Below are 22,112 nucleotides of genomic sequence, written 5' to 3'. Positions count from 1 at the left end.
GACAGAAGTCAAAAGTGCGAGTAGCACAGGAGCCCCGCCGAAAATGTGGGAACGGGCCCCCTTCGTTTCCCCAGATCAAGGAAACAAGGCCGAAATCTCCGATCCGCTAAAGCAGATCCAGAAATGGGACGGAAAGTAATTGACCAAAGCAATTTTGCATGAATAAGGAATCAAATGAAGTTGTTGGAGACCTCTCAGACTGAGGGGTGTTGTTGTATGCGCTGCGGGCAGAAAAAAGGGACTGCTGAAGATGGTAGGCGGTCAATATATTGGGAGTACAACATCGACTGGAAATCCAAGGCGGAGATGGGGGTGGTATATTCATCGGAAGAATATAAGCCCGAGGATGGGAGATGGTTCTGAGTGTTGGATGAAGTCGAAATTGAAGTTGAATTTGGGAGGCAGAGGAAGTCACGATGGAAGGAAACCGCGGGGGTACCACCGCAAAAGCACATCAGATATACATGGAAGTGACTCAAGGTTGGTCTATCCCTTATCACTTGGACCGGTTCATATTTGCCTTTGCTCAGTACTCAAGCTGTCCACGCTATGTTATATTACCCTACTAACAATAATAACCTCTCTAAAATACTATAGCATCATGCATGATCTTACTCTTGTATCCTAGTCCTATTTCGTGATTGGTGACAGTTACAAACCATGTAAATCCAGAAAGACACCTAAAGAAACATCAGTGACCCAAGAGCCAAGCTATAACCTGAGAGTGAAAGCCATGTAAAGACGCAAGAGGCAGAAATGCAAGCGATCTTCCAACTCACTCTATATCACAGGCCCAATCACGCCCAGACCATCTTCTTAAGATCATAAACCAAATATTCCAACCATCCAGTTCTCTTCTTAGCATCTGCCAAAGAGATGATATCAGACTGTTCAACCACAGAGACCGCCTCAACATCCCGACCCTGACCCGCAAGCATCGCCCGCTCGATATCCAAACAGACCGAGCGAATGCGGTCCATCTCTCGAACGGTCCCAGCGCTGGGCCCTAGCCGCGGACTAGCCGCTGGGTTCGATAGCGGCAAACCTTTGAATGCGACGAATCGCGTCGTCGCACGCTTGCTACCCCGTAGCCAGGAAACAAGGTCCCATTCACTGTCGGCGTTGGTGGTAGTCTCGAGCGTGTTGAGATCGACATCGCTCTGCAGGGATCGGGTATTCACACGGAGAGCGTTTGCGTCGCCGTCACGGTAGACTATGACGAGACCGACGTTGGTCGCCTCGTCGGCTTGGCTATCTGTCAATATGGATGTGATGTATGTACCGTAATGGATGCGCGAGATGGAGCGGAGGTCGATACGCTCAAAAGACAGGACTTTGTCAGTCTCCCAGTCGAAGCGACAGCTGTAAACTGCGGCGTCGGTTAGGAGAAGGACTGATTCCTCAAAGGGCAGGGTGCGAAGGGTGTTGGGTTGGCGGGGTGTCAGCATGGTCCAGCCGCCTAGGAATTCTTCAGAAGGGCTACTGATAACAATCTTGCAGCTTGTGTCAATAGCGTTCTGGCGGAGCTTTTGTACTGAGATTCCTGGATCGGTGGTCTGAAGCTGGATAGCGAACTCGTCGAAGACGTGGGTCGAGACATTGCCTAGGAGGTAGTCGATACAAGCCTGAGAGAAGAAGTCGTTTACGATATTGTTGTAGTAGCGGGAGAGTGTCAGTCCAAGATCGTTGAGGGCGCCCCTATAGTCTCGCTTGCGTGTACGGGTGTAATCCCCCTTCAGAGCTGCGGTCGATGAATACTGCTTGGAGATGGCATCGCCATTATCTGCCCAGAGCGTATTGAACCATTGAGTAGAAGAGTCACCACCAATATCAATGTCAATACCTTCATGTTCCAATTGACGCTCGAGAGCCCATTGACCGAATGCACACTGGGCAACACCGGTGCGGTCGAGACAATCCATGCAATTGGTTCTGATGATGCCCTTTTGGGTTTGCAGGATATCGTTGTCTGCGACGATGGTGTAACAGAACTCATTGAGTGTATCTTTCAGTCGCTCAACCAGGCGAGATACGTTTTCAAATTTCATGCCCCGGCACTCGCGATGGAAGTCGAACCATTCAAGTTGTAATGGCTTACCATCAATTCCACCGGCGGCATTGAAGGACTCGGTATATCGCTCATATTGCTCTCCTAGCTTCAATTCACCAGCCAGCTTGTCGATAAGAGAGACAGCTTGAACATTTCCATACCGTCGACTGAACTCTCGGAAGTGTCTACCGAAGGCAAGGAGGTTCGTCTCCGCAGAGTGATGGAGTGCTGGGACTGGCTTCAAGGCATATGGCGACTGAGAGAAATAAAGAGGAATGGAACCCCGGACTTGCAAATATGAGTAGGCAGGATGAGACGGAGTCCATTCCGGAACCGAGAGAATCTGCTCGGTTTCCACTGTGTTCGCTGTGTTGCCCTCATCGTCGACGCCACGACGTAAGTAACGAAGACCTGGTCGCTTGACAGAACGTCGAGAAATGAGAGTCAAAAGATATTCACGCTTGCTAGCATTAGTCTCAACAGCTTCGGCCTCGTGTTTTTCACCGAGGATTCGGCCTTCTGCGAGTTCCACTGAGTCCTTCGAAGATTGTTCCTTTTCAGCACCAGCAATTGTGAATTCTCGTTGGCCGACGAAGCCTTGGATCAAGGGCAGAACAAGACCATGGGCCCCATAATCAATGAATTTGTCCATCAAATGTCTATTCCAAAAATACTACTAACGAGTCAGCCACCAAAGCTTCACAGAGGACATACCACGAGCCCTCAGATCACACATACCAACGGATCCACAACTTTGTGGAGGGGGAGCTGATCTTTCCGAGCTTCCTGCATATGTAAAGAGCGCGTGAGGTCATAATCATATGCAAAGAAGAAATTATGCGATGCAAACAAGAGTTTCGTGTAGCGAAGCAATTTCGGTAGCAACTCCGCAGCCTGGCCAGATTTAGACTGGTTAAGCTCGCTCTGAGCCGCAGCGTCTTCAGGCAGAGCTTCATCCAAAGCTTCAAGCTTTGTCTCGTTGGTGTCACCCGAAAGGCTGGAAGCTTCGTCAAAGGGAGGCTCTGACACATCCTGCTCTAGACCTCCGGGCCCGGGCAAGCCCAGGTTTTTGCGCGACAGCCAATTGGCTGCAAATCTACCGAAGCGGACTTTCTTTGCGATCACGTCTTCCGCGATACTCCCGACGCTTGTGCCGCGGGCATGAGATATATCGCGAGTAGGTGATGCGGGCACACTGCCGATCTCCGCCTCCGCCTCGGCTCTGTCTGTTTCGTTATCGGGAATGTCATCTTCGTCGGAAGACGAGTCGATGGTGACTTCTGCCTGTGATGATTCTTTCCTGGCTTGTGTGATTGCGCGGGAAGCATCTGCTTGGGATGAGATGGGAATGATCGCGACGTTGGTGACGGCGTAGATGGGGCGGCCTTGGATCTGCGCTACTTGCTGGCGCTGTGTGATGGAAACGAGAAACGAGTATGAAGCGACAGATAAAAGACCTGTAGCAGTAGTTCCCTGGGATTAGCTTCTTATTTCAATTTACGCCCAGTCCGTCAACATACCTACGAGACCGCAGGCCTCCAGGACATCCTTTCCGTTGAGGGGCTCCGCGGCGCCAGCGGGCAACGCAGTGATTTTGTTCGTCTTATAGTCGATGCGGATGGATGAAGCCTCATTGTTGTTACCGGCGATATGCCGTGGCCCGCTGGTCTGAGCATGTAGAATCAGGCCGTCGACTGCAGCGACAATGGCCAATTTGCGCAATAAAGCGGGCATCGCGCAAGTTCCCCGCGTTCGAAGGGAACAAGATCACACACCTGCCCCGATGTTGACGTCTATAGACCCCTCACAAAGGCAGCCAAGGACAGGCATTCAATGGATAATTTGGAGATGTTGGAATTGAAATTGAAAAAGCAAGAATCTCGGATGGGCATGTTCCATAAACAGCTGACCTGCAAATACATCATCATCATCATCGGCACAGCCCCACCGAGATACATCGTCCAATTCTGCAGAAATTAAGCTATAATCTAAGAATATACACTTCTACTAGTATATTCCATGGATCTATTAAAAGGACCCCTAGACTATTAAGAGCCTAGTTTATATCTATATAAAGTGGACGTCACGTACTCTATAGTAGGGTCGAGTGTTTTATATAGGCCTACGGTTTATGCCTGGTTTTGGCATTTTGGATACTTAGTTCAATTGCCTGGTTTTCGAAATCGGCTAGGAGACATGAAAGAATGTTGCCGACGTGAAGGTCTAATATAGGTATTCCAAGTATAAGCATATGTTCAAGACTCTCGCCACGCCAGATCACCCATAGAGAGAAAAAAAAAGAAAAAACAGGAAAAACAGAAAAGAAAAAGACATCAAATCCCAACCATCCAGAGAAACCCAGAGTCATATCCAGTCGTTCATACAGGCATGTCCAGTGCCTGATGAGTTCGCCCGAGTTTCAATGCAACTCTGGCATTTTCGGGGAACAGTAAAATTACAAGAGGAGATCAAGCCCGTGGGAGGGAAGCTTGCCAGCAGTCGAGTGTGTAGAGAGGAAGGAGAATCATTTCAAAGACCTTGTTATAAGGCGAGGGTTGGAATCAGACCTTGAGACACCCGCGATCAGATCTGACTGTTCTGCTTGGTGTGCATTGCAGTCTGTGCTTCGGTGTGCGGGAAAGTCGGACCTGGCTCCCCATCACTTACTTCGGTCAAGGTGTTCATGCCGATCCCGTTTTCCGCATCGTATGCGTGGATGAGGCCTTCGCGGTCGCTGGCTCCGTTGAAATATGCACTCGAAGAGCTTCGGCGGGACTGCATTGAGCGGCGGGTTTGGAAGCTCGCCATGCCGTCTGTTGGCACTCCATCCTCGTCAAGTTTTGAATTCACCATGGTGTGTCCATCAGGGTCATGTCGGGAGAGGTTTAGGAGGTATACGCCGGTGAAGATGACAAGGAATCCACAAAGTAGAGATATGGTGTTAACAGCGTCGGTGGTGTTGAATCCCTTGAAGAGGATGAAGGAGGCACAGAGGGTCGCGGTTGTGAAGGTGACATAGTAGAGTGGGTTCACGCTGTTGAAAGAATCGTATTAGCCTCGCGCATTCATCTTCATTGAGGTCTACACTCACATCGAAGTCGAGAAAGAGTTCAAAGCTTTGTTGAAGTAGTTCATCTGCGTAAGGATGCAGAACCCGGTCACAATGGCAAAGACGTAGGTGGATGCGTGGACGAATTGGTTGTTGCCCCCAAAGGTTAGTTTCACTGCAATACCAAAAGCCTTGACGGACATAACAGAGACGGATCCAACAGTGGAGCAAATCGAGATGTAGATGAGCGGGTTCTTTTTGCCATAGACCGGCGCAACCCGGTAGATCATAACAGTCGAGAAGACCGCAACTGCGACACAGTATAAAAGGAACCCTAGTCGCAACGTCAGCGGTAGTTTTCGGGCGTCGGGCACCGATCAAGTCTTCGTACCTGGCTGAACCGCATATCCAAGAATCTCATCGACTGTCTCCACCTGCTTGTCTGGAGGTGCATGGAGAACGATGACGACCGATCCCAGCAAGCACAGCGCACAGCCTAATTTTCCTAATACGCCAAGTATCTCGTTGAGGAAGTACGAACTCAGAACCGCACTATGCCATGTCAGCATGAGATTCTGCACGCCGTTGAGGAGAGATCCCTACCCGATCAGAACACTCAGCGCACCCAGGGGCGTAACCAGGATGGCAGGCGCAAAGGCGTACGCAGCAAAGTTGGCGACTTCACCAAGAGCCACTATGAGCCGGTTAGCTTCTCCGGATGTCAAATCTGGCAATTGGTGTCCGTACGTGTCACTATACCACCCCACCACACGGGACTCTTCAAATATGAGAATCCTTCGCCCTCAAACCCATGTCGTTCGGAGGCCTGCATCAAACCCTGTATTCCGACGCATTAGCGACTCCGCCCCGATGATTGTTGCTTTAGACCGAAATCCCCGCGGCGTTTGTCCAGCGCATCCAGGATCCAAGTGCCCGCTTCCCGGGAAGATTGGCACACCAACCTTTTTGGTGATAACGAAACTCGTACCGATGGCCATGGTCGATACAATGGCTAGAAGAAGCCCGACATATCTATAAGGGCGCAGCGCGCGACGACGTTAGCACTGACCAGCTTGCCCTCGGGGGGCTCGGAGGGAGTTGAGAGCGACATACTTATCTGGAAGCATTTTGACGTGATTCCTATCTTAGGAGCCGGGAGCCCCTACTGTCGAAAGACCTCCAGCGCCGGCAATGGGTCGGGGAATGAGCGAGAGACTCGGGTGAGCGAAGGAAGGGATGGTAATTGGCCAGGGACTAGGGGGAAATAAAGGGAGCGAATGAGGACAAAACAGAAAAACGAGCCAGCCCGAGATTTCTGATGAGTAAGGAGGATGTGTAGAAGGTGATGGCCAGAAGCCAGAAGCCAGAAGCCAGAAGCCAGAGATGTGCCTGCGTGCGGTGGGGTTCCGTTTCAAGCCCGATCGGGGGACGCGTAAGAGAACAACGGGGCTAGAGGTCTTGGAGGCTTGGGAGGGCTTTCAAGTACCGAGGTGGTTTTCCTTTGCTTTAGGTAATTTTAATCTTAATATCCCTTTATATTCTGAAGATTTTGTATATGAATATGCATACATTTATGTAAATGTAGAACTTGAAATAGAATAGGTGGCCATAACTTCAGATGTCTACTATTTAGTGTCCGTGTACAGAGTACGGAGTACAACTATTTACATCCAAGTATACATATTGTACACATGTGCATACACAATACTACCATGTGTCACTGACGTCTATGTGGTCATAGTTCTGGATACTCGTCCGTGTACCTATTAGTACTATGTACTAATAGTATCTTTGTCGAAATCAAAATCAAATGGACCCTGAAATGAAGCCAAGATCGGCGTTTCAGCTTCCCTCCGAATGCGGCATGGATTTCTATACTTAGCCCGGAATCCCCAGAGACACCAATTTGGGTCCACAATATGACATTCCATTGTGTGGCTGAATCAATGTAAAAAGTATATGACTACATAAGTATAAATTATACATATTATACATGTACCTGCAAAGCATGCAATACCGGTCCCCGATATCCCCGGAATGTTCCTCCTTCGTGCCCCATAATATAAGCGAGGATAGGCACTTCAAATCTGGGGTTACAAGGTCGGACATACGTCTCATTCATCTACTGAGATATATTTACAAGTACACATAGATATGAAGAAGCATGTGGGGTAAAAACTCATTGGTAGAATACTACACACACGTGGACTAACCCATCGCGCCGATACGCCAGATCCTAAGGGAAATGCATTCGAAAAACTCGCCCAAATGGGCACCCATCAACACCGAACAAAGATTTTGGCCGAAGACCGGCAGTGGTATCTTGAATCGCAATGGCAGGGAAAGAGTAGAAGAACAAAATAAGAAGAAAACGCAAGAATAAATGACGAGCAATTGGATGATGTGTCGAGAGCAACTGGAGTTTGATCCAGATGTAGGATGGAAAAAAAAAGAGATGGCGCATGCCCCAAGAGGTTGAAGGCGTGCACACGCTGGGGGAAGGGGTCGAACATACCTGTCTTTTGGTTAGTAGTCGAATAACACCGCGTCGAGGTCTAGGTCGTTGCTGGCAAGTATGGTTATTAGTATGGCGGAGGGGTCATGAGTCATGTGGAACGAGCCATCGAGGGTTAGACTCGTTGGACACCAGACATGACAAATGAGAGACTGTAGAAAGGGCTCCAGGAGAAAAAGGAAAAAGCGTGAACGTGGTTTACGAAGAGCGACGACGCTTGGAGTCAACGGTGGTTTCCACCAGGTCCCAGTCTTCTTCATCTTCGCGAGACCGTTTGGCGGAGGAATTTTGGTTGTTTTGGGGGTCTGTCAAGGAAGGGTCTGTGCCAACCAGCTCTCCAGCTTCCGATTCTTCAAAATGGGTGTCATAATCGCCAAAATGATTCTCATCAAACTCGTGGTCATCGGCACCCTCGTCATCAGCTGCAACATGAGCGTCGAGTTCATCCTCTGGCTCGTCGTAGTCTATGCCCTCGAAGTGATCAAGAGCATCGTCCTCTGTATCTCTCCGGGGAGTCTGCATCAGGTCTACAGAAATTCCAAGTAAATCATGTGCAGGCTCTGGAGTTTGCTCCTTCTTGTCAGAGGTGTCATGCAAGCCACTGTCAAGCGGCGGCGCCGGCTGGTCATGAGAAGGGTGGGTGGTTTCATCCCGCAGGAGAATTTCCGAGACAACTTCATCTGTCGGCGGGGCATCTAACTCATCTGTGTCCTCTTCATCAAGAACAGACGCCTGATCAGCTGGTCCTTGTGCATTAACATCAGCATTTTCACTGCCAGTGATATCTTTTTGGAAAGCTTCTGAATCATCGACTGAGCCGATGTCTTCTTCGTAGTATTCCTCAGCTCCCAGGCCATCGTTCTCAGGGTCCTCTGCGTAATAGTTCTCGTCGTCATTTTGATCTGTACCGGCATCCGCAGCAACATCCAGAGGGACATGCTGGGTATGCTCTTTGATCTCGCTTGCGCCTGGCAATGCAGCTACCGTGGCAGTGGAATCACTCAGCCTGTCCTCAGAATCATAGTGCTCTTCGTTCGTATCGCCATGGCCATGATCGTATTCTTGATCTTGGTCGCTTTCGAGATGGCGAGACTCATCAAAGTGGTCTGACTCTTTGTTCTCGGGCTGGGCTAGACGAGATTCAGACTCAGGTGCAGCCTCGGCACTTCGCCTACTAGAGGCACGCCGAGCCTCATCCTGCGCATGGACAATCCCTGGCTGGGCGTCAAGGACAACTTCGGGCTGGACCTGAGACTGTTCACTATCTAGCGCCTGCTCTTTTCCGAGTTCTGGAGCCGTTTCCGATTCCGCGATTGAAAGCTCTCTTTGGGCCTCATTGGTGTAGTAGACTTCGTCTTCATGCTCCTCAGCCCCATGAGCACCAAGATCCTCGGAACCTGCCTCCGCTTCATCATATTCACCCCATGACTGAAGTTCGGAATGAAGTTCGGAAAGTGTCTTGCCCTCAATTGCGGCGTCATTGAGATCAGCGAGCTCAGCCGGGAATGCACGCTTGGTGCTCAGTGTAAGGTAAAGTGCGTCGGGCTCGGTAGTGCCATCGTTGCGACAAAGTCTAAGGTAAAGATCTAGGATCTGATGTAAGGTTACTTGGGATGTATGGAATGAGTCCTGATAGGATAAGTCAGTACACTGTCCGGTGGGGGATAATTGAGGGAGTGCTTACCTCTGTTATTTGGATACCAAGGGTGTCAATATCGATGACCAAGACTTCATTGCCTGCCATGGTCTTTTGAAGCACCTGGCGCAGAGCCTTGAATATTTCACCAATGTTTTCATAAGCTAAAGCTTCGTCTTCAACAAAGAATGTATCCGCCAAGTCTCCCTCAAGGGGAGGGAACAGAGCGACCTCGCAGTCCTGGTAAAGGATTTTGACTGGGTGAAGAGATTCATCAATGAATGTGACCTGTTGGAGAGATCGATCCGCATCCTCCTGATTCCCCTCAGACACAGGCTGCGTTTCTGGGCGCGCAGTGTCATCAACATGGGAATCTTTGGCGGAATGTTTGGTTTGACTGGTCTCCGGGTCCTCGTTGGGAGCTTGCGTTACCTGAGCCTCCGACAGAGAAGATTGTGATATCTCATTAGTCTCTCCACTAATCTCTGCCTTTCCATTATGGCCACCGGCTTCGGGACTGATGACATTTTCGGATGGTTTCTCAGCAAGGTCATCCACAGCCCTGCCCGGCTGGGCCTGAGTGACTGCGTCTCCAACACCGGAAGCATGAGCTTCGTCTTGAACTGGAGCACGTTCCACAGAGCCACTTGAGCCTTGAGGTGCTGCTTCGAGAGGTTCCGCAGGTGTGGCTGTGGAATTCTCCTTAATGGGGCTGGCAGCGTCTTCATTGCTGCCCGCAGGTTGAAGATGAATGACGGGGGCGTCAATATCGACTTCTTCGGCCTGATCAGGTTCAATCATTTCCTCTTCGTATGGCTCTTCATCGAATTGCACGTCAATATCGTTGTCTTCATCAACGTAGTTGTCAGCGTCGATCATCGAGCCTTCGGACGGTTCCGCCATGTCGGCATCGTAGATCGCGTCATTGTTAACTTCGTTAGGCTGAGAGGTATGTGTAAATTCATCTGCGCCCATCATGTCACTGTCCATGTTCGAGACATGGTCCTCCATGAGGTCGATGTCGATGTCAAAATCGTCAGCCTGCCCTTGGTAGGGCGAGGCCATCTCCATAGAATCTCCCGTAGCTGGTACTTCCATTACTGTGTATGCGCTCAAAGGTGCGGTTGTCATAACAAGACACGTAAAGACGTGGTCTGGGGGTCGTAGGTAGTATTGGAAAGTTCAGCAAAGATGTTCCATGAAAACGGTGGAAATGCTGGTTGAAAATGAAAGAAAAAAGAATGCTCAGCAATACGCAGAGCGAAATGCTACGAGTAATAACACGAGAAACGATGAACTGAGCGATGGTGGAGTGTTATCAACGCGTAGGAAAAAGATGGAGTGAAGAGAAATGAAAGTGTCTGGTGACGACTAAGCGAAAGGAATGCACGGGCCAACTGCGGCCGAAGTGAACAGAGTAGCTCCCTACCGCTGCCAACCATCAACATCAGGGTATACGCTTCTAGTCAACCCTACGCTTCTCTATCCGTTTCTATACTCTTTTCTTTAATCACTCTTTTATTGTCATCTCTGTGCCCTTTTTGTGCTGTTTTTCGCCATGGTAAGCCCTTGTTCAGTCCTATCCGCGGGGGAATTGAACTAATCAACACACAACAGGTCGTTCTCGCAGCGTCGATATGCACCCGCGGAGGTAAAGCGGTCCTCTCGCGCCAGTTCCGGGAGATCTCTCGGTCCCGAATTGAAGCCCTTCTAGCCTCCTTCCCCAAGCTGGCGGACTCCGGAACCCAGCATACCACCGTCGAGCAAGACAACGTGCGCTTCGTGTACCAGCCATTGGACGAGTTGTATATCGTGCTGATCACCAACCGTCAATCGAACATCCTTCAAGACATCGACAGTCTCCATCTCTTTGCGCAAGTCACCACCAGCATCTGCAAGAGCCTAGACGAGCGGGAGATTCTTCGCAATGCCTTTGAGCTCCTGAGTGCGTTCGATGAATTGGTAACTATGGGATACCGGGAGAATCTTTCTCTCTCTCAGATCAAGACCTTCTTGGAAATGGAGAGTCACGAGGAGAGAATTCAGGAAATCATTGAGCGGGTATGTTGTGGAATCACCGGCGAGATTAGTTCACGGCTGACATACATTGGTAGAACAAAGAGCTGGAGGCCAGCGAGGAGCGCAAAAGGAAGGCGAAGCAGCTGGAAATGCAACGCAAAGAGGCTGCTCGCACAGGTCGCGCCGCCGCCCCAAGAACTCCATCCTACCCCGTCTACACACCCCCAACGCGCCCCTCCGTGCCTGACACCTATGATTCATATGAGGCCGAGAAGAAACAGGCCTTTGCCAAGTACGTTTGGTTGATTCCTGATGTTATTTAACCTTTGCGAAACTGCTGCTGACCGCGTGATAACTAGGCCCATTCCCACTCGCGGCAAGGGCATGCAACTGGGCAAGAAATCAAAGGCAACGGATATCTACGAGAAGGTCCGGGGTGATATGGGCCCCGAAGTCGAAGAGGAGAGCCCATTGGTGGCTCCACAAGCTTCGGCTCCGTCACACGACATTCCCTCAGCCCGCGAGTCTCTCAATGTGGACCGGGAGCCCATTCAACTCACAATCGCCGAGACCATCTCAGCCACCCTTACCCGGGAGGGAGCCTTGAAGTCTTTCGAGGTCAAGGGTGACATGCAGCTCCGTATCAGTGATCCCTCACTCACCAAACTCCGGCTCGACTGCCAGGCTATTCCCACACATGGCGCACAGTTCCGCACCCACCCTAATGTCGACAAAGCTCTCTTCACCAACTCTTCTGTGATCCAACTGAAGGACACTACCAAGCGCTTCCCCGCCAACAACTCCATCGGGGTCCTCCGATGGCGTGTGGCCAGCTCGGCTGACAATACCGACATTCTCCCCATCACATTCACCGTTTGGGTAAACAAGGGCTCCGACTCCACCACCGTGACCGTGGAGTATGAGCTCACCGGCGAAGATAGTCTCCGCGATGTGGTCGTCACAATTCCATATGGCACGACAGAACCTGCCGTGTCTAGCTTTGATGCAGTCTACGAGGTCTCCGGGGACAGTCTGGACTGGAACCTGGGCATTGTTGACGAGTCAAACGCCTCTGGCAGCTTTGAGTTCGAGGCGATTGATGCTGATGAGAATGAATTCTTCCCGATGAGTGTCCGCTTCGCCAAGAGCAAGCCTTTCGTGGATGTCGACATCAACGGTGTTTCCCTACTGGACATGGAGGGTGAAGGTGTTGCGTTCTCAAAGGATGTTCGAAGTGTTGCGGAGAACTACCTCATTGAGTAAAAATGGGCTTGGACTACTGTATAGAGTTCCTAATGATGTTCGGATTGTGTTCTTTAATTTCCAAGATCGTGTTAAGCCAATTCCTTTCCATTTTCTTACAATAATATAACCTCCATACAATGTGTACTCTGTAGTATATTTCCACATCCAGTTAAGTCATCGAGGCCTGACAAACAAGGCCATTAGGCCCGTTTTAAATACAATCATCCGAACGTAATGGAACGTCAGGATTATAGACTCGCAAATTAGCTCAATATGTCCAAGTCGGGAGGACGTTGGTGAGAATTGCCGTCAAGCTTTCCCCCCTTGGGGCTTATCCATCCACTTTCCGAATGAGGTGTCCTGGCCTGAATGCCAACCAGGGACGAACCAACCTCAAACGCCGGTGCCGCCACAGTCTAACGTCAGATTGACTTCGAAGCCCTGGGTCTGGGCCATCTAGACATTATTTACTATTTACTATTACCTAGGTATACTATTGACTACTGATTCACTTCCATATCCCGGTGAAGATGGCTCAAGACTGCGGCAGTTCAACGTGGTTCATGGGCTTGAAACACACAAGCCCAGAGTTTCAGAAACAGCCCTGGGAAAATGAGCATTTCTCTGGTCGAAGCTCTGTTTGGATCCTATCTCACGATCCTTGGTCACTGTATCGGAGTCCAGAGCTAGTCGGTACTAACAACCGAAAGCTGACCCTAAGAAAAGAGATGGATCCCCGGAGGGAATCTGATGGTTAAGCCAATACCTCCTCTCTGGAGTAATCAGATGTAAGCCCACAATAGGCATGTTTGGTTGATGGCAAATAGTGTGATCAATAACCAGAAGAAGGTATTTTGCTCATGAAAACGTTGGACTTTCGCCCCATGCCCTACGAGGAGACTGAGGCAAAACTCGCCAGCTATTCCTTATTTGGCGGGTGGCCAATGGTGCGCGTTTACTCATTACCCTAAACGAGCATTGGATGTCATCACAGTATCGACTTGGACCAGCTCACGATTCCCAACGGTGCCCTAAACCCGAACCCTTTTTTTCCCCCTTCTTTCCCCGGTCTATGCTTCTCATGGGTCAAATCCTGGGGTGTTTTATAAAATCCAATGAACCTTCCTTCTCGTCTCACGTTATATTAACTATTTGACTTGACACATGTCACGGCAGCAATTGCTGACATTGTCATTTCAATATATATATCCAGAAGCTCCTTGGGACCTATACACATTGCCTAAACTCAATTTACTCAAGTAAGTAAAGCATGGAACTCTCGTAGTTAGGAATCCCACTGACATTTAGTCAACAGCTTCATTATATTGTTTCGTGGTTCACAATGAGTAATATTCCATTTCCCTCGTGGAATGATCAGAGCCTCTTCAAATTATCGTGCGCTGATGCAGACACGTGTAATCAGTTATCCAGTGTGGTAAGTGTGAAATCATGATCGTTCCAAGAAGTATTATCTGATAAAGCATCTCTAGGATAACCCAGTTCCTCACCTCCAACGGGGTGAATCTGAAGTGGGCACCAAGAAGATGGCCATCCCGCGACTAGCGGAAGGAGCCGAATCTACTGCCTTCACCTCTCCTGGCAGGTTCCATCGTCGACACGTTCGTCGAGCATGCGAGTCGTGCAGACAACGGAAGACGAAATGCACCGGAGACAAATCCGGATGCCGCAATTGTCGAGAGGCCGGAATCATCTGTTGTTACACCGATGGCAAAAGGGAGAAGTCCAAACGGTACGAGCCAATATAGCAGTGTACTGGCGTGGTTGCAAAAGCTGACGTCTTCAATTAACTGGGAAAAGACAGTTGGCAAGCTTGTCCGCAAAGGTGCAGGCATATGAAGATGTCATTAGCAAGCTGAGCAATCGCTTTGGCGTGTCTGATGAGCAACTCGTGAACATTGCCCTGGCAGCGGTATGAAATTTTGACCATCCGGTAACCTATGTTATCTATGTTATCTAATATCAACCAGGAATCAGCACCTGACTTGGAAGTCAACCCAGAGGCGTGCCTTTCAGCAGCTGGAGAACGAAGAATTTCATGGCATACAGGTTCTGAGCCACCGCCCTCCCGAGCATCATCCGTTAGTCCCCTGGAGGCCGGCGACCAAACAGAGGAGGACTTCAATAGAGACGAAACTGCCCGAGCAACGGGCTTCATTGGAAAGAGCTCTGAGATAACTTGGCTCCAAAGGCTTAGCAAAGAGGTCAACAGTGAATGTGAGGCCTGGCCTGCAACTCTTCCCAAAACAGATGACGATAACGGTCTGCCCTCTCCAACTCTGACGCCTCGACCGGAGAATCCAAGCGAGCCATGGGTAGTGGCTTCCAACTATTACCTTGATGACCTGGACATTCCGACTGCAGATCAAAGTGATATGTATGGAGTACCATCACGGGAGATGGCAGGCAAAATGCTCAATGCCTATCTGACTTCGGTGCATCCTTCCTTCCCAATCATTGGGGTTTCGACCTTTGTCCCCCAGTTCCAGGTCTTTTTCAGTCAACCATCTCTCAAGCCAGGAAACAAGTGGCTCGCTATACTCAACTTGATCTTTGCCATTGCGGCTAAATATGGCCAATTGACGAATTCGGACTGGAAGGAAGAAGATGATGACCATCAAATGTACTTCTCAAGGGCGCGGGCCTTGAGCTTGGAAGATCAAATTCTCCATCATCCTGATCTACAGCAGTTGCAGGTTGAGGGGCTTACTTCATTCTATCTGATTGCATCAGGACATATCAATCGGTAAGTTGACGGCCTCTATATCCTGGTAGTATATACTCATGGAGGTGGTCTATGCAGGGCCTGGAAACTTTCCGGAAGTGCAGTTCGAGGAGCACTGGCTCTTGGTTTGCATTTGCGCAACGTTGGTGCGAGCATATCGGACACTTCCAAGGAGATACGCTATCGGGTGTGGTGGTCATTGTACACATTGGACCATCTACTTACTATCATGACCGGGCGTCCCTCGTGTATCATTGACAGCTCCTGCACTACACCAATGCCTGTTCCTTTTGATGAGAGTGATTTCCAAAAGGACGAGGTGGCTCGCCTGATAGGCACAGCTACACTCCGTACATTTAACGGTTCCGAGCGGGTACCCACCAACAACAGCGCAGAGGACCTAGAATCAGCGGCTGATTCTGATTCAAACGAGGGAGAGACAAAAATGAGCCGAGCAGAGTATCTCAAGGGTCTTCCGCCTTGCACTTCGCTTTACTTCCTGCAGTTGGCCTCTTTGACTAGCATCTCGAAGCGGATGACCGTGAAGCTCTACAGCCCTGAAGCGTTGCAGTCCCCATGGGCAAGCACCGAGTTTACCATCAAGAGCCTGATGCTTGAGATTGATTCATGGTTCATGAATCTCCCTGTTGCATACGACTTTACCTCGACACAGACATCCCAATGCCCCATTAGCCAGCGGATGGGCCTCGCCTTTCTGTTCTACAGCACCAAAATTGGAATCACCCGGCCGTGTCTCTGTCGTTTGGATCAATCCTCTTCCGAGGAAGACAAGACTTACGAGTTCTGCAACAAAACCGCGGCAGAATGTGTTGAGGCGGCATGCCACATGCTTACACTATTCCCGGATACCCCAGACGCAGTACTGCTATACCGCATGTCGCCATGGTGGTGCACATTGCATTACCTGATGCAGGCAGTTACTGTTCTTCTGCTCGAGCTGGCATTCCGGGCCCAGCACGTCCCCGAAAAAGCGACGATGGTCTCCAAAGCTGCAAAGAAAGCTCTGGACTGGCTGTCGACGCTATCAAAAACCAACATGGCGTCAGAAAGAGCCTGGAAGCTCTGTGACGGATTCCTCCGCCGCTTGGCACCACATATTGGAATCAACGTGAATGATTTCCCTACCACCGAAGAAGCAGACCCTCTCTTTGAAGTCCCTGATACCGCAGACTCCGCTCCAGTGGTAGAAGAGCCAGCAGCGGATGATGTGACATTTGACCCGTCCGCAACTATGCCTGCCGCAGTGGCAGTTGACGCTATCTCCGCCGAACTGGACTCAATCACCTGCTCCCCGATGGACCAGTCCAACACGCCTCTCGGTATGCCAGAACCAAACCCTCCTCTCAGCATACCAGAACCCTACGGCCTCGAAGCGCCGGATCTACTCGACCAATTCATCAAACAGGAGAAGGATCTCTCGGGTCGGAGCTCGTATGATGAATGTTTCCCTTACGACCCAGCCACGGGCCAGATCACGGGTTCTTTCTTCCCATCTGGTCCGAATATGGAACTTGATATGGGGTATTTCTGGGGTGATCCGGTGTGTTGAACGATTGGCGTCTATGCGGATGGATGGGACAACATGGGGAAAAAAAGCATATCAGAATGGACGCAGAATCAAATTGGAAAAAAATCTCTGCAGTTATCTGGATTCGGGTTCTTTCTTCTGTCGCTTCATTTGCATGCCATCAAAAGAAAGAGAAAATCCCACACCTGTCTTCATATAGACACTATAGAGAAAAGTGATTCTTGTTTCTCTGAACTTCTTCCACTGCACCATCTACAAGTTGCCATTCGATACAGGGGTTCATTACTTTCTGGTAGCTGGCTATAAATTGCCTGGTTGATACTTTAATGCTTCATTTCACGTCAATTGGCATTTGAAGAAACATCATCTACGATACTACACTATGTACAGTGATAACCTACTTCGATCACTGCAAGTCCATCGTCCACATATACTCTTTCAATGTTAAGCTTGTCCCAGAACCAGATCATCCAGACCCATGTACTCCCCTAGTCTGGATATCTGCTGGAGCCAGCCGGAATCCACCCCTGGATAGAAGTCTAGACCGGTCGAAAGTGATTCTTTTCCTTCTTATTCTCTTGGATCATTCTGTCGTATTTTCGGGTTCGCCGCTAGGGAGGCGACGGATTCTGTGATGATGGTTCTTCAGTCACTGTGACGTGAGTACCTGCGAGTTGGAAATCGACTGAACTGGGCAACTAGACATGTGCTCTTTTGTGTGTGTCTACTCCGTGTCAACATAGGGAGTAGTTGCCATTGAAAAGTGTCTTTCGCCGGGCCCACACATTGATAATTTATAGGAACATCTTTGGCACCTTTTCTGTCCTCAATTGGTGAAAGAGAAGGCCCGGTACTATCTCCACTCGATGACTGGTTCCAGTGTAGTGGACAAGATTGATAGTTCAGTGTTGACTCGCTTATGATCAGGACACAGTCTAAAGCCAACCAGTCAGTGTTAGTGAGCTTCTAGAGTTTGGGAATGACAAGGTCTATCATTTCTCAGGAATGTCGTAGTCACAATATAGTAGGCTATAGCATGAAGTTGTAAACCGGGCCAGGGGCCACCACGAGGGCTCTAAAATGCATGGGTTGGGGTAGAAATAGACTAATGGTTTATATATATGGTGATTGGAACATCAGCCTGAGCCCGCCGCACTCCAATCCCTCCGAGCAGCAGTAAACAACAGCCGTCCGAGTTCTTCTTGGGGCGTGGAACGGGTGACTTGGTTTTTCGACGGCGCCGAAGGATAGTACACAGCCGTAACTCTCGCAAAAGAAATATCGACAGTGTGTTTCTTGCGCGTGAAGTCTGCCCATCGCGTCCATTTCGATGGTCGAGATGGATCTGAAACAGCGATATCCGAGATCACGGGGGTGATACCAAGGAGTCCGCGGTCATCCCAGACGAATTTCTCGATGCACTCCAAAGCAGGCATAATTCGACGCCGCACGCCGCAGCCGGTATGAGCTTCGTCGATTGCATAATCAGGATATTGTTTGATAGAGGCGATGACGGCTGTAATATCGGATGGCGGGCCTGGGGGTTGGTCATTCATAGATTCGCCAGCCATGTGATCACCATCGTTGGGGGTTGAGTCGAAATCCGGGTCTATCAATGTCGATCCTAAAAAGATCGTTCTGGCGCGCATGGAAAAAAATCGGACCATTTGGCCGAGTTGGAAGAGGTCGCATTGGCTAGCATTGTTGAATCCACCTCGGCATTGGAATTGACGAGATTGGAAAAGCGCATGTGCAGACGCGGTGAAGGCCGCGCCCAACGTTCTCTTCTTTGCCGTGGACCTTGCACTGTCGGTTTCCTCCATACCCCCATAAACTCGAAGAAAATGAGCCTGTAGGTCGGTGATGGTGTTCAAAACATACTGACGTCGACAATAGATTTCCTCTGCAGAAAGCTGATTTAGCTAACAGGAACTGACAGGGGTGCCTCCGGAAACCCACCTTCTAAACCATTTGGTAGATATTTCCAGCGCAGAGACTCTTCTTCGGGAACATCTAGCCCGTTTACCCAGAATCTGGAGCCCACAACCAGCAAGGCATGGGTCATGATTCTAGTGAGTCTTGAATCATTTAGGAAGGTAGATATGAAGATGATCTGTCGAATCCGATCTTCCTTCATTGACAACAGAGCTGCATTAAACCTGACAAGGAGCGCAGGCTTCGACTTGCCATATAAATATCCAATTCCCTGTAGAACATCCTGGATGGCACGAGGAGAATTCATTGAATCGGCAAGATCGATCATTCTTGCAACAAGCGATGTAGATTGTGTCTTCAACTCATTTTCAAACACACTTCTTTCGGTTTCATCCAAAGAATCAAGGCATAGAATCTTCAAAAATAACTCGATAGCATCTTCTCCGCACATGCTGGTAGAGTGGACGCTGGGAAGCCTGACCGTTGGTAGCGCGTGCTGCAAGGCTGGACCTGGTATTTTGGTTTCATTCCAGGCTAGCTTTTGAGCACTGAATTGTCTTCCCTCGGAGAATTTGGTGGGGTCCAGTAGCGCTTGGAAATATGGACTGTGCGAGGTAAGATGCTCGCTTGCCACCTGCCATTTGCGCCTAGCGGGTGACGATGAAGAGTCACCGAGAGCGATGTACTCGAGAACCAGGTCCCCATTCGCAGAGATAACTCTGATGGGTAATTTCTCGTTATTCTCTTGGAGATCATTTTGACTAGAAAGCCCACTTTGATGGCCTGCAGTTTTGGCTGGGTTCATGACTGTCGAGTTCCCCCAAGGTCTCGGTGGTTATGATATGGCGTGAAGCTGTGGGTGCGAAGGAACACATTGGACGTAAGATAATCAAGGGGATTCTGTCCGAAGAGCTGTGTTATGTACTGTCATAGTAAAGTATTTTTCAGTCTCAGAATGTGTTTATGGAAATGACAATCGGTGTTCGAGTGAATGGAGCCAACTGTTGGGCACACACTAATCGGATTTCATGAAAAGACTTTTTAAAGATAAAAAGACAAATAGTGATGTATAGAGGACACGAGAGAAGAGAGAGCAGGGTGTCTACAGAGCTGAAAACACTTCCACTGTTGATATCCATGCCCACTTTGGCCGTCTAGGGTGGAGCCGACCTCATTCCCACAAGATGACTAAGAATAGGCACGTGTAGTAGCCTGATAATTCAGGTATAAGTAGCGAAGAAGCCCTTCGCCACCTTTACAGTTAAGAATGAGGGCTTTACCAACATGCGGGGTATACAAAAATCAGGGTTATAGAAGAGATATATATCCAGATAGATGATGATTTTAGTTTATTTAATTTAATAGCGCTTTGGTTGAGATAAATGCATTTAAAATTGATAGGTTTGGTTAGGTCCACGGGTCCACGGGTGCCGATGACGTTAACTAGTTAACTAACTATTTATGAACCTCGGATTTCTAGATTATTATATCTCGGAGTATATAGAATTCATGCACAAGTTAGACCAGCGACTTATCTGTTCATCAAATTCATTGGTATATGTATCAGACACTTTTGGTGAAATACCGACACGAGCGAGGCTTGAGAATATTGGCAGGTCACAAAGTAAAACAAGATGGGTACATAGCGTACATACTCAGTCCAAATTTGCCAACATTGGAAGATGAGGATCAAAACTCGCTAATGGCCAGCTGGTATGCAGAACAAGTGCTCTCTGTGTAACATCATGCAATGATGACCACTGGAATGTGCATGATGTTGGGGCCCGCCGGTTTCCCCTTACCAGAACCGGTGGCTTCACGCTCTTGTCGGTTCTGTTCCCGAAGATCGATCGCTTGTCTGACTATATAGTATAGGTATTGCGCAGTGTATGAAGTTTCAGTGTCAGCACCAGATGGTGTAATTCCATCAGGCTTGAAGGTCGGATCAAACTCAAAGCCGAGGCTAAGAGTGGGTGATATAAGAGAGAATACACCAAGTGATCTTCGATGTTCATTGAGGTAAGGCGAGGTAGCAAGTTTGGCAGCGTCGATGCCTACTTGGGCACTCCCGTTGCCATCGAATAAAGCCAACTCAAAAATATCATTCCCTCGGTGATTCACGAAGAAGGGCTCGCTCGTCGCGAACCCGATGACAAAGTCAGAGTTGGCACACGCGGCGATTATCGTACTTTGGCGGAATTCGGGGGTAAATGCAGTTTCAATAGTGCTGGGCAGACAGAGTGCAACGCTGCGGGCCAGTTGCGGGGGAACTGGGACACCGTCATCTGCGTGAAGGTGTGCGTGCGGAGTCACAGACTCGGTCGTGACCGAGATGGTTGACGATTTCCGTAATACCGATCCCGTATTATTCGGACTAAATTCTTTCCAGCCGTTGCTTGTTTCCGTGGAGGGTGTGATGATTTCCAATTCCTCGCCCGAGGAGTAGTTATTTATCTCGGCAGAGATCTCGGTTTGGATTATCTTTGCGGTGGTTGCAACTGCCTCGCGGGCCGCCAATCTCAAGGTTGGGATCAGTATATCATTTTCTTGTTGGTCCACTGGAGCTGCGGGGGCCCAAGAGGTGGCCAGATTGGACCATGTTGCCGTTCTCAATGGGCCACTGGTGTAAGACTTCTTGATCAAGTCTGCCAGAGCCTGCCTTGTTTCCAACGGGGCATCCGCTCTGCCCATGAAATTTACTAGAGGGTTCAGAATCTTGCTTCCTTCCCACAGTAGAAATCTATGTTTCCTGGACAAATACTGAAGTTGTTCGATGGTGTCGCTGGACCAGTCATCGATGACATCGGCTGGAATCTGTAGTACGGCGATGTACGGGCCGATATCTGCGGCCAGCCGCAGGAGTGAAGCTGAATCAATGTGATTGACAGAGGCGTGGGCGACGACTGGCTGCCCATAAGGAAGGGTCTTTTTGGTAGCCGCTAATGTCTGTAGGTAGGCCAGAATTGGGTTCTCGGGGCACCAGTCCCCGGCGGTCGACATTGTGGGCTGTGGAGAAGGGAGAGTGAGCGTAGAAGGGTATATCGTATGGGGGAAAAAAAGAGAAGATTACAAGTACAAAAGAGATGAGAAAAGAGAAGTTAGAGAATGTGGGAAGGAAGAGGGGCCGAAATCTCCACTACTAACTAGTGCGATGTCTAATCCCTGCTTCAAATTGGAATTGACCATGCAGAGACTGATAAATAACCCATAATAGCGTTCTAAGTTATCGTTCCGGCCATAGCCCCGCGTGCCGCGTAGGATAACACTAAACTCTCAGTGGAGCCCTAGGCCGAGAGCCGGGCGCATACAGAGGTTGTCTCGCACTGAATCTTAAGTACGGAGCAGGTACTCGATATGTACTAGTATATTGT

At 49.4% G+C, this 22,112-nt stretch overlaps 7 protein-coding genes across 7 annotated transcripts; 2 read left to right on the top strand and 5 right to left on the bottom strand.

The window, feature by feature from the left end:
• Window positions 1–797: 797 nt before the first annotated feature.
• On the bottom strand, window positions 798–3,784 carry N7489_005497 (uncharacterized protein; the record flags this gene model as incomplete). The annotated part of the gene is made up of 3 exons (XM_056711249.1): window positions 798–2,723; window positions 2,789–3,507; window positions 3,571–3,784. 3 exons carry the CDS (start codon window positions 3,782–3,784, stop codon window positions 798–800), a joined length of 2,859 nt encoding a protein of 952 aa, XP_056569670.1.
• Window positions 3,785–4,633: 849 nt separating this feature from the next.
• Window positions 4,634–6,226, bottom strand: N7489_005496 (DUF803 domain membrane protein; the record flags this gene model as incomplete). The annotated part of the gene is made up of 7 exons (XM_056711248.1): window positions 4,634–5,084; window positions 5,142–5,433; window positions 5,491–5,651; window positions 5,703–5,793; window positions 5,847–5,937; window positions 6,062–6,131; window positions 6,213–6,226. The coding sequence occupies 7 exons, from the start codon at window positions 6,224–6,226 to the stop codon at window positions 4,634–4,636; spliced, it is 1,170 nt and encodes a 389-aa protein (XP_056569669.1).
• A 1,586-nt stretch (window positions 6,227–7,812) lies between these two features.
• N7489_005495 (uncharacterized protein) lies at window positions 7,813–10,381 on the bottom strand (the record flags this gene model as incomplete). Its single annotated transcript, XM_056711247.1, has 2 exons — window positions 7,813–9,243; window positions 9,299–10,381. 2 exons carry the CDS (start codon window positions 10,379–10,381, stop codon window positions 7,813–7,815), a joined length of 2,514 nt encoding a protein of 837 aa, XP_056569668.1.
• Window positions 10,382–10,808: 427 nt separating this feature from the next.
• On the top strand, window positions 10,809–12,532 carry N7489_005494 (coatomer subunit delta; the record flags this gene model as incomplete). Its single annotated transcript, XM_056711246.1, has 4 exons — window positions 10,809–10,811; window positions 10,868–11,311; window positions 11,365–11,561; window positions 11,629–12,532. The coding sequence occupies 4 exons, from the start codon at window positions 10,809–10,811 to the stop codon at window positions 12,530–12,532; spliced, it is 1,548 nt and encodes a 515-aa protein (XP_056569667.1).
• A 1,324-nt stretch (window positions 12,533–13,856) lies between these two features.
• On the top strand, window positions 13,857–16,827 carry N7489_005493 (CeGAL family transcription factor; the record flags this gene model as incomplete). Its single annotated transcript, XM_056711245.1, has 5 exons — window positions 13,857–13,949; window positions 14,005–14,264; window positions 14,333–14,444; window positions 14,503–15,278; window positions 15,336–16,827. The coding sequence occupies 5 exons, from the start codon at window positions 13,857–13,859 to the stop codon at window positions 16,825–16,827; spliced, it is 2,733 nt and encodes a 910-aa protein (XP_056569666.1).
• Window positions 16,828–17,942: 1,115 nt separating this feature from the next.
• Window positions 17,943–19,546, bottom strand: N7489_005492 (uncharacterized protein; the record flags this gene model as incomplete). The annotated part of the gene is made up of 2 exons (XM_056711244.1): window positions 17,943–18,709; window positions 18,766–19,546. The coding sequence occupies 2 exons, from the start codon at window positions 19,544–19,546 to the stop codon at window positions 17,943–17,945; spliced, it is 1,548 nt and encodes a 515-aa protein (XP_056569665.1).
• A 938-nt stretch (window positions 19,547–20,484) lies between these two features.
• N7489_005491 (uncharacterized protein) lies at window positions 20,485–21,741 on the bottom strand (the record flags this gene model as incomplete). The annotated part of the gene is made up of 1 exon (XM_056711243.1): window positions 20,485–21,741. One exon carries the CDS (start codon window positions 21,739–21,741, stop codon window positions 20,485–20,487), a length of 1,257 nt encoding a protein of 418 aa, XP_056569664.1.
• Window positions 21,742–22,112: the final 371 nt, after the last annotated feature.

Source organism: Penicillium chrysogenum (genome assembly GCF_028827035.1).
Source record: "Penicillium chrysogenum strain IBT 35668 chromosome Unknown utg000002l_segment0_segment0, whole genome shotgun sequence".
Classification (NCBI taxonomy): Eukaryota; Fungi; Ascomycota; class Eurotiomycetes; order Eurotiales; family Aspergillaceae; genus Penicillium; species Penicillium chrysogenum.
This window is presented reverse-complemented; position numbering and strand designations above follow the sequence as displayed.